Below are 13,925 nucleotides of genomic sequence, written 5' to 3' on the forward strand. Positions count from 1 at the left end.
TCCTAACTTGCTTTGCATTTTTCATTTTGTGATTTTTGTGTGATGCAATTTTCAACACAACCGTATTTCATTCATTCATTCAAGAAAATTAACTAAGTGCCTACTATGTGCCAGATATGCTTTTATACTCTGCAGACACAACTTTGATTAAAACAACCCAAAGCCCCTGTGCTTGTGCCTTCCATTCTAGAGGCTTCTTGAGAGTGAGATGGAGCCATTGGAGTGTTTTAAGTGAAGAAATGACACAATCTGACTCACATTAGCAGTATTGCTGACAATTGTGGGGGAAACAGTCATGGGCAGCAGGAGAGGGGACAGAGCTAGGGCCACAATTCAGTAGTGACAGGGTAGTAGAGACTAAGGGGAGAGGAGGGCCTGAGTGATGACAGGGACAGAGAGAAGGGCTGGAGGAGCAGGAGGTGAGGTAAAGGAAGAGAGAGAAAGAATTCTAAAGCGATGGAATTCTCAGACTTAAACACAGTGTTTTATAGATTTTTAATGCATTTATCCACAGAGCCTGGAACAGTGTTACGTACACCTTGGTCTTTAATACATTCTATGCGGTTGTCTAAAAACTAATTGCCTCCCTACGTTAAATAGGTTAAAAAAGAATACCAAGTGTCCCAATAAAATACACACATGGCTTAGATGTGAATAATTCATGAAAACAGGCAGGTGCATGGGTCGGCCACTGTGGCTCATGCCTGCAATACCAGCACTGTGGCAGGCTGAGGATAGCTTGAGCCCAAGAGTTCAAGATCAGACATAGCAACCTAGGGAGACCTCATCCCTACAAATATTTTTTTTAGAAAAATTAGCCAGGAGTGGTGGCACAAGCCTGTGGTGCCAGCTACTTGGGAGACTAAGGGAGGAGCATTGGTCTCATGATCCCAGTAGGTCAAGGCTTCAGTGAGTCATGAGCGTGCCGCTGTACTCCAGCCAGGGTAACAGAGTGACACCCTGTCTATAAATAAATAATAAATAAATAATAAATAAATAATAAAGACCGTTCAATAGCATGGTGAAGGGCACTTTGGCTGCATTGAGCACTTGCAATTTTGAGGTGATTAAATTCTGTCCAGGCTCCTGGTTGCAATATATGGTAACACGTCCTTTGTATTGAGATGTCCTGGACTCACACACACAAACTCGACTATGAAATAAAGATAATTTAAAAATACAGCACACCAGAGTCACAGATACATAGTCTGGGAAAGTAAAACTTAGCTTTGTGAGTCTAATTGCAATGCATTTAGACACATTTATATGCTAAGGGCCCCAAAATCACCTCTTTTACAAATTAGATTCGTGATCATTCAGGGGTTACCAAGATTGTGCTACCCACAGTAGCACAATGGGAGACCCAACCCGAGGCTGCGGACCGGAGGAGACTCTTGATTCGACAAGAGCCCCAGGCACCTATACCAGATTCCATTTTCAGTTCAGGCCCAAATCCCCAGGGGTTAGTCGGCTTAGAGGCGGGACTCAGCGGCCTGGACTGTCAGCGACCCCGAGGACAGGGTCTCACACACTCCATTGTGTACACAGCTGCCACCTGGACCCGAACTGGAGCCTCCTGCGCGGGTATGAACATACCCTACGACAGCGCCAGTTACCTCGTCCTAAACCAGGAGATGCACTCTTGGACCGCAGCGGACAAGGAGGCTCAGATGTCCTGGTGGATGAAATGACCACGCTCATTTGACCATGCAGAGCTGGTCAAAACCCACCTGCAGGGAAGATGGGGGGAGTGGCTCAGCAAGGCCTTAAGAATGAGAAGGAGACGCTGCAGTGCGTGGGTACCAGGGGCCAAGGGGCACCTCCCAGATCTCCTGCAGATCTCCCCGACCCACCTTCTAAAAGGAGAGAAAAATGGGACCAGCGCTAAAACATCCCTCTCCCTCTTGTCCTGAGGAAGAAGAGTCCTCCTGGGTTTCAGATCCTACACCAGAGAGTGACTGAGGGCTGGCCCTGCACTCTGGGACAATTAAAGGATGAAGTCTCTGAGGGAAACAAGGGGAAGACAATCCCTGGAATACTGATTAGCAGTCCCCTTTGACCCTGCAGCAGCCTTGAGCACCAGGCATTTTCCTCTCAGCCTTTGTTATCTGCCTCACACTCAATGTGTACCTGCTGGTCTGATTCCAGCTCTTTTGAGTCCCTCAGCCTCCACTCAAGTAAAGACCAGAAATCTCTGTTCCTGCCTCAGACACTAGGACTTTCTAAGGAATAGGCGATTATCCCAGGTGCCTGTGTCCAGGCTGGTGTCGGGGTTCTGTGCTCCCTTCCCCACCCTTGGTGTCCTGTCCATTCTCAGGATGGTCACATGTATGCTACTGGAGCGTCCTATGAAGAATGCAAAGTGCTTGAATTTTCTGACTCTTCCCCTCAGATCTCGCAAAGACACATGTGATCCACCACCCCATCTCAGACCATGAGGCCACCCTGAGGTGCTGGGCCTTTGGCTTCTACCCTGTGGAGATCACACTGACCCAGCAGCAGGATTGGAAGGACCAAATTCAGGATGCAGAGCTTGTGGGGACCAGACCTACAGGGTTTAGAACCTTCCAGAAATGGGCAGCTGTTGGGGTGTCTTCTGGAGAGGAGCAGAGATACACATGCCATGTGCAGTACGAGGGGCTGCCAGAGCCACTCACCCTGAGATGGGCTGAGGCGATGAATGAGGGGTCATGTCTCTTCTCAGGGAAAGCAGGAGCCCTTCTGGAGCCCTTCAGTCAGGTCAGGACTGAGGCTTGGGGGTCAGGGCCCCTCACAGTCCCTTCCTTTCTTAGGGCCATCTTCCCAGCCCACATTCCCCATTGTGGGCATCGTTACTGTCCTGGTTGTTCTTGGTGCTGTGGTCCCGGGAGCTGTGGTTGCTGCTGTGATGTGGAAGAATAAGAGCCCAGGTAGGAAAGAGGTGAGCTCCGAGTTTTCTTCTTCCATTGGTGGATTTCAAGCCCACATGGAAGTTGGCTCCTTTCCTGCCTAGTTGTGAGGCACCATCTCCATGCACATTTACCCTGTTCAGATGCCCTGTCAACTCTTACTCTTTTGTAAAGCACCTGTGAAATTGAAGGACAAATGTGTCACCTTGATTGTGGTCATGGGAACCTGACTCTCTGCAGTCACAAGTCAGGGGAAGTTCCCTGCTAAGGACAGACCTCAGGAGGACAATTGGTCCAGCTTCAACACATCCTCTTCCCTCGGGTTTCCTGATCCTGACCTGGGTCTACAGTCACAGTTCTGGAAAATCCTCTGGGATCTCATGGCCTTGCCTCCTCCCTGGCCTCTCACAGTTTGTTTTCTTTCCACAGATGGAAAATGTGGCAGCTATGCTCAGGCTTCATGTAAGTGTGGTAGGGGTGGGAGTGACCCCTGAGATCCTTGGGATAGTGTAGACAGGAGCCCATAGTGGAGCTCACCACCCCAGAATTCCTCCTTTAGTCACATCACCTGTGAGCTCTGACCAGATTTTGTTTTTGTTCCACCCCAAACAGGAAGAGTACCCAGGGCTCTGATGTGTCTCTCAAGGCTTGTAAAAGTGACACCTTAGAAGGCCTGAAGTGAAAGAGGAGTTGGGGCAGATGGGACACAAGTAGGTTCTGGATATTTTTTGATTTGGAATTTTTCAATGTGTGGTGGGCTGTTCAGTGTCACCACTTACCATGACTGACTTGAATTTGTTCATGACAACTTTTTTTTTCTAAGACTTCCTTGTGAGGGACTGAGATGCAAGATTTGTTCATGGCTCCTTTTTGAGACTTCAAGGGCCTCTGCCTTCTCTTTCTGCCAAGGCGTCTGAATGTGTTTGTGTCCCTGGTAACAGGTGAGAAGTGGGGACACCAGCCCACCCTCATGTCCACCATGACCCCTGATATCATTTGGATCTATGTCCCCACCCAAATCCCATGTCCACTTGTAATCTCTAATGTTGGAGGTGGCACCTGATGGGATGTGATTGGCTTATGGGGATGGATCCTCCATGAATGGTTTAGAACCATCTCTTTGATGCTGTTCTTGTGATAGTTCTCACAAGATCTGGTGTTTCAAAGTGTGTGGCACCTCCCTGCTCTCTCTCCCTCCTGCTCCAGGCATGTCAGTCATGCCTGCTTCCCCTTAACCTTTGAGCATGATTGAAAGTTTTCAAAAGTTGAGCAGATGCCAGAATCATACTTCCTGTATAGCCTGCAGAACCATGAGCCAATGTAAACCTCTTTATAAATTACAAACTCTCAAGTATTTCTTTTTATTATTATTATTATACTTTAAGTGTGCACAGTGTGCAGGTTCGTTACATATGTATACATGTTCCATGTTGGTGTGCTGCACCCGTTAACTCATCATTTACATTAGGTATATCTCCTCATGCTATCCCTCCCTACTCCCCCCACCCCATGACAGGCCCCAGTGTGTGATGTTCCCCACCCTGTGTCCAAGTGTTCTCATTGTTCATTTCCTACCTATGAGTGAGAACGTTGGGTGTTTGGTTTTCTGTCCTTGCGATAGTTTGCTCAGAATGATGGCTTCCAGTTTCATCTACATCCCTACAAAGGACAGGAACTTGAAGGGGTGGCCTGCCCCTCCACACCTGTGGGTGTTTCTCGTTAGGTGGAACAAGAGACTTGAGAAAAGAAATGAGACACAGAGACAAAGTATAGAGAAAGAAAAGCGGGGCCCAGGGGACCAGAGCTCAGCTTACAGAGGACCCACACTGGCCCCGGTCTCTGAGTTCCCTTAGTATTTATTGATCATTATCTTTACCATCTTAAAGATAAGGGAGTGGCTGGACAATAGGATCATTGTAGGGAGGAAATCAGCAGTAAGACATAAGAACAAGAATCTCTGTGACATGAATAAGTTTAAAGGAAAATGCTGTGCCTTGAGATGCATATGCAAACATCTCCATAAACCTTTTAGCAGCATTGTTTCAGCCTATCACATGGGGAGAAACCTTGGACAATACCTAGCTTTCCTAGGCAGAGGTCCCTGCGACCTTTGGCGGTGTACGTGTCCTTGGGTAGTTGAAATTAAGAGAATGGTGATGACTTTTAACCAGCAAGCTGCCTTCAGGCACTTGTTTAAAAAAGACACATCCGCACAGCCCAAAATCCATTAAACCTTGAGTCACCACAGCACATGTCTCTTGCAAGGAATAAGGTTGGGGGTAGGGTCACAGATTAACAGCATCTCAAATACAGAACAAAATGGAATCTCTTATGTCTAATTCTTTCTATATAGACACAGTAACAGGCTGATCTCTCTTTCTTTTCCCCACAGAACTCATACTTTTATGGCTGCATAGTATTGCATGGTGTATATGTGCCACATTTTCTTAATCTAGTCTATCATTGATGGACATTTGGGTTGGTTCCAAGTCTTTGCTATTGTGAATAGTGCCGCAATAGACATACGTGTGCATGTGTCTTTATAGCAGCATGATTCATAATCCTTTGGGTATATATCCAGTAATGGGATTGCTGGGTCAAATGGTATTTCTAGTTCTAGATCCTTGAGGAATCACCACACTGTCTTCCACAATGGTTGAACTAGTTTACACTACCAACAGTGTAAAACCTTTCCTATTTCTCCACATCCTCTCCAGCACCTGTTGTTTCCTGACTTTTTTCTCTGATGGCCAGTGATGATGAGCATTTTTTCATGTATCTGTTGGCTGCATAAATGTCTTGTTTTGAGAAGTGTCTGTTAATATCCTTTGCCCACTTTTTGATGGGGTTGTTTGATTTTTTCTTGTTAATTTGTTTAACTTCTTTGTAGATTCTGGATATTAGCCCTTTGTCAGATGGATAGATTGTAAACATTTTCTCCCATTCTGTAGGTTGCCTGTTCACTCTGATGGTAGTTTTTTTTGCTGTGCAGAAGCTCTTTAATTTAATTAGATCCCATTTGTCAATTTTGGCTTTTGTTGCCATTGCTTTTTGTGTTTTAGTCATGAAGGCCTTGCCCATGCCCATGTCCTGAATGGTGTTGCCTAGATTTTCTTCTAGGGTTTCTGTGGTTTTAGGTCTAACATTTAAGTCTTTAATCCATCTTGAATTAATTTTTGTATAAGGTGTAAGGATGGGATTCAGTTTCAGCATTCTACATGTGGCCAGCCAGTTTTCCCAGTACCATTTATTCAATAGGGAATCCTTTCCCCGTTTCTTGTTTTTGTCAGGTTTGTCAAAGATCAGATGGCTGTAGATGTGTGGTATTATTACTGAGGGCTCTGTTCTATTCCATTGGTCTATACCTCTGTTTTAGTACCAGTACCATGCTGTTTTGGTTACTGTAGCCTTGTAGTATAGTTTGAAGTCAGATGGCATGATGTCTCCAGCTTTGTTCTTTTGGCTTAGGATTGTCTTGGCAATGTCAGCTCTTTTTTGGTTCCATATGAACTTTAAAGTAGTTTTTTCCAATTCTGTGACGAAAGTCATTGGTAGCTTGATGGGGATGGCATAGAATCTACAAATTACCTTGGGCAGTATGGCCATTTTCACGATACTGATTCTTCCTATCCATGAGCATGGAATGTTCTTCCATTTGTTTGTGTCCTCTTTTATTTCGTTGAGCAGCAGTTTGTAGTTCTCCTTGAAGAGGTCCTTCACATCCCTTGTAAGTTGGATTCCTAGGTATTATATTCCCTTTGAAGCAATTGTCAATGGGAGTTCACTCATGAGTTGGCTGTCTGTGTGTTATTGGTGTGTAGGAATGCTTGTGACTTTTGCACATTGATTATGTATCCTGAGACTTTGCTGAAGTTGCTTATCAGCTTAAGGAGATTTTGGGCTGAGATGATGGGGTTTTCTAAATATACAATCATGTCATCTGCAAACAGGGACAATTTGACTTCTTCTTTTCCTAATTGAATACCCTTTATTTCTTTCTCCTGCCTGATTGCCCTAGCCAGAACTTCCAACACTATGTTGAATAGGAGTGGTGAGAGAGGGCATCCCTGTCTTGTGCCAGTTTTCAAAGGGAATGCTTCCAGTTTTTGCCCATTCAGTGTGATATTGGCTGTGGGTCTGTCATAAATAGCTCTTATTATTTTGAGATACATCCCATCAATACCTAGTTTTTGAGAGTTTTTAGCATGAAGGCTGTTGAATTTTGTCAAAAGTCATTTCTGCATCTATTAAAATAATCATGTGGTTTCTGTCTTTCGTTGTGTTTATATGATGGATTACATTTACTGATTTGCATATGTTTAACCAGCCTGGCATCCCAGGGATGAAGCCAACGTGATCATGGTGGATAATCTTTTTGATGTGCTGCTGGATTCGGTTTGCCAGTATTTCATTGAGGATTTTTGCGTTGACGTTCATCAGGGATACTGGTCTAAAATTCTCTTTTTTTGTTGTGTCTCTGCCAGGCTTTGGTATCAGGGTGATGCTGGCCTCATAAAAGGAGTTAGGGAGGATTCCCTCTTTTTCTATTGATGGGAATAGTTAGAGGAATGGTACCAGCTCCTCTTTGTACCTCTGGTAAAATTCAGCTATGAATCCATCTGGTCTGGGACTTTTTTTGGTTGGTAGGCTATTAATTATTGCCTCAATTTCAGAGCTTGTTATTGATCTATTCAGGGATTCAACTTCTTACTGGTTTAGTCTTGGGAGGGTGTATGTGTCCAGGGATTTAACCATTTCTTCCAGATTTTCTAGTTTATTTGCATAGAGGTGTTTGTAGTATTCTCTGATGGTAGTTTGTATTTCTGTAGGATCAGCGGTGATATCCCCTTTATCATTTTTTTATTGTATCTATTTGAATCTTCTCTCTTTTCTTCTTTATTAGTCTTGCTAGCAGTCTATCAATTTTGTTGATCTTTTCAAAACACCAACTCCTGGAATCATTGATTTTTTGAAGGGTTTTTTGTGTCTCTATCTCCTTCAGTTCTGCTCTAATATTAATTATTTCTTGCCTTCTGCTAGCTTTTAAATGTGTTTGCTCTTACTTCTCTAGTTCTTTTAATTGTGATGTTAGGGTGTCGATTTTAGATCTTTCCTGCTTTCTCTTGTGGACACTTGGTGCTATAAATTTCCCTCTACACACTGCTTTATATGTGTTCCAGAGATTCTGGTATGTTGTGTCTTTGTTCTCATTGGTTTCAAAGAACATCTTTATTTCTGCCCTCATTTTATTATGTAGCCAGTAGTCATTCAGGAGCAGGTTGTTCAGTTTCCATGTAGTTGGGCTATTTTGAATGAGTTTTTTAATCCTGAGTTTTGATTGCACTATGGCCTGAGAGACAGTTTGCTATAATTTATATTCTTTTACATTTGCTGAGGAGTGCTTTACTTCCAACTATGTGGTCAATTTTGGAATAAGTGCAATGTGGTGCTGAGAAGAATGTATATTCTGTTGATTTGGGGTGGAGAGTTCTGTAAATGTCTATTAGGTCTGCTTGGTGCAGAGCTGAGTTCAATTCCTGGATATCTTTGTTAACTTTCTGTCTCTTTGATGTGTCTAATGTTGACAGTGGGGTGTTGAAGTCTCCCATTATTATTGTGTGGGAGTCTAATTCTCTTTGTGGGTCTCTAAGAGTTTGCTATATGAATTTGGGTGCTCCTGTATTGGGTGCGTATATATTTAGGATAGTTAGTTCCTCTTGTTGAATTGATCCCTTTACCATTATGTAATGGCCTTCTTTGTCTTTTTTGATCTTTGATGGTCTGTTTCATCAGAGACTAGGATGGCAACCCCTGCTTTTTTGTTTGTTTGTTTTCCATTTTCTTGGTAGATCTTCCTCCATCACTTTATTTTGAGCCTGTGTGTATCTCTGCATGTGAGATTGGTCTCCTGAATACAGCACACTGATGGGTCTTGACTATTGAATTTGCCAGCCTGTGTCTTTTAATTGGAGCATTTAGCCCATTTACATTTAAGGTTAATATTTCTATGTGTGAATTTGATCCTGTTATTATGATGTTAGCTGGTTATTTTGCTCATTAGTTGATGCAGTTTCTTCCTAGCATCAATGGTCTTTACAATTTGGCATGATTTTGCAGTAGCTGGTACCGGTTGTTCCTTTCCACATTTAGTGCTTCCTTCAGGAGCTCTTGTAAGGCAGGTCTGGTGGTGACAACATCTCTCGGCATTTGCTTGTTGGTAAAGGATTTTATTTATCCTCCACTTATGAAGCTTAGTTTGGCTGGATATGGAATTCTGGGTTGAAAATTCTTTTTTTAAGAATGTTGAATATTGGTCCCCACTCTCTTCTGGCTTGTAGAGTTCCTGCCAAGAGATCTGCTGTTAGTCTGATGGGCTTCCCTTTCTGGATAACCTGACCTTTCTCTCTGGCTGCCCTTAACATTTGTTCCTTCATTTCAACTTTGGTGAATCTGACAATTATGTGTCTTGGAGTTGCTCTTCTCATAGAGTATCTCTGTGGTGTTCTCTGTATTTCCTGAATTTGAATGTTGGCCTGCCTCGCTAGGTTGGGGAAGTTCTCCTGGATAATATCCTGAAGAGTGTTTTCCAACTTGGTTCCATTCTCCCTGTCACTTTCAGGTACACCAATCAGACGCAGATTTGGTCTTTTCACATAATCCCATATTTCTTGAAGGCTTTCTTTGTTTCTTTTTACTCTTTTTTCTCTAAAGTTCTCTTCTCACTTCATTTCCTTCATTTGATCTTCAATCACTGATACCCTTTCTTCCACCTGATCAAATCGGCTACTGAAGCTTGTGCATGCTTTATGTAGTTCTCATGCCATGGTTTTCAGCTCCATCAGGTCATTTAAGGTCTTCTGTACGCTGTTTATTCTAGTTAGCCATTCTTCTAATCTTTTTTCAAGGTTTTTAGCCTCTTTGAGATGGGTTAGAACATCCTCCTTTAGCTCGAAGAAGATTCTTGTTACCGATCATCTGAAGCCTTCTTCTCTCAACTTGTAGAAGTCATTCTCTGTCCAGTTTTGTTCCATTGCTGGAAAGGAGTTGCGTTCCTTTGGAGGAGAAGAGGTGTTCTGAATTTTACAATTTTCAGCTTTTCTACTGTGGTTTCTCCCTATCTTTGTGGTTTTATCTACCTTTGGTCTTTCATGGTGACCTACAGATGGGGTTTTGGTGTGGATGGCCTTTCTGTTTGTTAGTTTTCCTTCTAACAGTCAGGACCCTCAGCTGCAGGTCTGTTGGAGTTTGCTGGAGGTTCACTCCAGATCCTGTTTGCCTGTGTATCACCAGCAGAGGCTGCAGAACAGCAAATATTGCAGAACGGCAAATGTTGCTGCCTGATCCTTCCTCTGGAAGCTTCATCTCAGAGGGGCACCCGGCTGTATAAGGTATCAGTTGGCCCCTACTGGGAGATGTCTCCCAGTTAGGCTACTTGGGGGTCAGGAACCCACTTGAAGAAGCAGTCTGTTCGTTCTCAGATCTCAAAGTCCATGCTAGGAGAACCACTACTCTCTTCAAAGCTGTCAGACAGGGACATTTAAGTCGGCAGAAGTTTCTGCTGCCTTTTGTTCAGCTATGCCCTGCCCCTAGAAATGGAATCCATAGAGGCAGTCAGGACTCCTTGAGCTGTGGTGGGCTCCATCCAGTTCAAGCTTCCCAGCCACTTTGTTTACCTACTTAAGCTTCAGCAATGGCAGATGCTCCTCCCCCAGGCTTGCTGCTGCCTTGTAGTTTGATCTCAGACTGCTGTGCTAGCAGTGAGTGAGGCTCCGTGGGCATGGGACCCTCTGAGCCAGGTGTGGGATATAATCTCCCGGTGTGCTGTTTGCTAAGACCATTGGAAAAGCACAGAATTAGGGTGGGAGTGTTCCGATTTTCCAGGTACCACCTGTCATGTCTTCCACTGGCTAGGAAAGGGAATTCCCCGACCCCTTGCACTTCTTGGGTGAGGCAATGCCCCGCCCTGCTCCATGGGCTGCACCCACTGTCCAACAGACACCAGTGAGATGAACCCAGTACCTCAGTTGGAAACGCAGAAATCACCCGTCTTCTGCTCACTCACACTGGGAGCTCTTGACTGGCGCTCTTCCTATTTGACCATCTTGGAACCTCCCCCCTCAGGTATTTCTTTATAACAGTGATAGTCAACTAATTCAGAAAATTGGCACCAGGAGTTGGGTATTGCTATAAAGGTAGCTGAAAATGTGGAAATGGCTTTCGAACTGGCTAACAGGCAGAGGTTGGAAGATGTTGAAAAGTTCAGAAGACAAGAAAATGAGGAAAAATTTGGAACTTCCTAGAGATTTGTTAAGTTATTGTGACCAAAATGCTGATAGTGATATGGACAATAGAGTCCAGGCTGATGAGGTCTCAGATGGAGATGAGGAACTTATTGGGAGCTAGAGGAAAGGTCACTTTTGTTATGCATTGGCAAAGGACTTGGAGGCATTGTGCTGCCTCCCTAGGGATCTGTGGAACGTTGAACCTGAGAGTGATGATTAAGGGTATCTGATGGAAGAAATTTCTAAGTAGCATAACATTCAAGATTTGGCCTGACTGCTTGTAATAGCTTATGCACATATATGTGAGCAAACAAATGACCCCAAACTGGAACTGATATTTAAAGGGGAAATTTAATACCCAGGACAATTCCTAGTGCAGCTGCAGGAGCAGGACACCTGCCAGGACTACTACATTGTAGAGCCACTGGTAATGTGCAGCCTCAGCCTGGAAAAGCCATAGGCATTCAATTTTCACCCATGAGAGCAGCTATATGGGTTATGTTCAGCAAAGCCATAAATGTGGGGCTACAAATGGCATTATGAGCCCAGAACTTGCACCAGCCAATGTGCTCAGGATTCAAAATATAGAGTTAAAGGAGATTATTTTAGAGCTTTAAGTTTTAATCTCTGCTATGATGAGATTCAGCCTGTGAGGACACTGCATTCATTTCTTTTGGCCCATTTATACCTTTTGGAATGGAAATGTATAAGAAATGTCTCTTCCACTGTTGTATTAATATTTTAGAGGTAAATAACATATTTTTAAAAATTTCACTGGCTCAAAGCTTATAGCTTTGAGAACTCACCTTGAGTCTCAGATGAGACTCTGGAATTTTGAGTTGATACTGGAACAACCTAAAATAATTTGGGACAATTGGGAGATTACTGTGTTTTGCAATGTGAGAAGAACATAAGCTTTGGCTGCCTAGGCACAGGATGCAATGATATCAATATTTATCCCTTGATACTTCATGTTAAAATCTGATGCCCATTGTGGGATGTGGGGCCTTATGGGTGCCGTTTGGGTCATGGGGACCAATCTTTTATGACTAGAGAGATATTGCCCTCTCTCTGGAGTGAATGAATTGTTGCTCTATTATTTTCCAAGAGAGCTAGTTGTTAAAAAGAGCCTGGCAAATTCCTACTCTCTCTGTTCCTCTGTTACCATGTGATCTCTGCACATACCAGCTCCCCTTTGCCTTCTGCCATGAGTGGAAGCAGCCTGAGGCCCTCACTAAATGCTCAAACATTTCCAGACATCAGAATCCTGAGACACATGAAACTTGTTTATATAAATTAGTCTCAGACATTTCTTTACAGCAACACAATATGCAATAAGACAACGTTCTCACCATAGGTATGTGTCTCTGGCAGCCAGCCCCCATTCTCAAGATAACTAGGATCTGCTCAGCCAAGAATCCTGTCATCAGTATTCTAAAGACACTCTTATCACTCAAGAGTCTAAGGGTTTTAGGAGAAACCAGGGACAAAGACTACATGTTTTTCTTTGACCACATATCTTTTATAGGATAAGGGTTATAACAGTAAAGACATATTGACATATTATCAGTCTCATTCAGTCATTTACAATTAGGCCAGTTTATCATCCTCTTGTATGAATATGTCTCCCAGAATGAAGTCATTCAGCTTTGCAGACACCACTCAATCTTACCAGGTTCCAAAAACAAGAATGGTCTCAGGGACATATGGCTTCACCCTTTTAGGCATCCAGTATAATTGAACTAAGAGACAATATCTTCTCTTGCTCACACTACTTTTGAGGAGTTAAGCTACTATTGAATTTTTCTCATTACATAACCCTTTGATTTATTCACTTACCCTCAGCCACTATTACTCTTTCTGTCCCTTTATATCAGTCTTTTCCAGTTTTGGAAGTGACATTAGGTTTTGCTGCTGTGCTGGTCTAGACTGCAGGCAGCAATAGTATTCTAGCATGTCTTCCCTCAGTCTACTCTTGATCATAGAGGGTAGGTTACACAGATAAGCAACTAGTGGGGGCTATCTGACCACCAGGCTACATAGCTCTACTTACTGTTAATCCTGACTTTGCCAGATGAAATGAAGGCATACCACAATCCTTGAGTTGCTTGGGGATTCTTACATACAGATGTAAAAATACAGTTATGGTTTTTGGCTTAGGGATAATTCCTGTTTCTGGCACTTTTATTTACATCCTTATTCCTAGTACCATGGCATCGCATATGAAAAAAGAAATTTGAGGTGAAGTGTGTAGTCATTACTGCAGCATCCTATCCCCTTAGGAAGAATTGCATGTATAGTCATAACAGCATTGTCCTGATCCATCAGGACAAGGAGAGGAAGCTACCTAGTGGAGTTACTGTTGCAGCCCCACCCACATTGACAGTGAGCACATTCATGGAGATATAAAAGCCAGTCCTTCGTGTTTATATTGCCCAACAATTATATTGGCAGTTTTTAGACAATCAATGTTTCAATTGACCATTTCAATTTTCTATCCAAGTTTTCTCCAGAGGAGGACATCTCCCTGTGCATTGTTAGCTGTTTGAGGCTGTAAAGTGTGTTTTCTTGTGTAAAGAAATGTGACATGGCAGTCCAAATTGGTGCAATCTCTTCTTTTCTTGTTTTTCTATGGCCCTCGAAGCATTGACATCTACCCCGATTGAGCATAGCCCAGTCCAGAGTCAGTGACTTTCCTGTCAAGATCCACTGGCAGTTCCTTTGGGGTTGCTGGCATCAGTCTGGCTTGCCAGCT

The 13,925-nt window shown here is 43.4% G+C and overlaps 1 protein-coding gene across 1 annotated transcript; it reads left to right on the forward strand.

Moving 5' to 3' along the window:
* The first annotated feature begins 382 nt into the window (after positions 1-382).
* On the forward strand, positions 383-3,570 carry LOC112622167 (patr class I histocompatibility antigen, A-108 alpha chain-like). Its single transcript, XM_025381422.1, is given in 8 exon segments — positions 383-424; positions 1,305-1,584; positions 1,714-1,761; positions 1,764-1,799; positions 2,393-2,692; positions 2,793-2,909; positions 3,318-3,354; positions 3,501-3,570. Coding segments are annotated over 8 exon segments (930 nt in total).
* Positions 3,571-13,925: the final 10,355 nt, after the last annotated feature.

The sequence above is a fragment of the Theropithecus gelada genome, chromosome 4, assembly GCF_003255815.1.
Source record: "Theropithecus gelada isolate Dixy chromosome 4, Tgel_1.0, whole genome shotgun sequence".
NCBI lineage: Eukaryota > Metazoa > Chordata > Mammalia > Primates > Cercopithecidae > Theropithecus > Theropithecus gelada.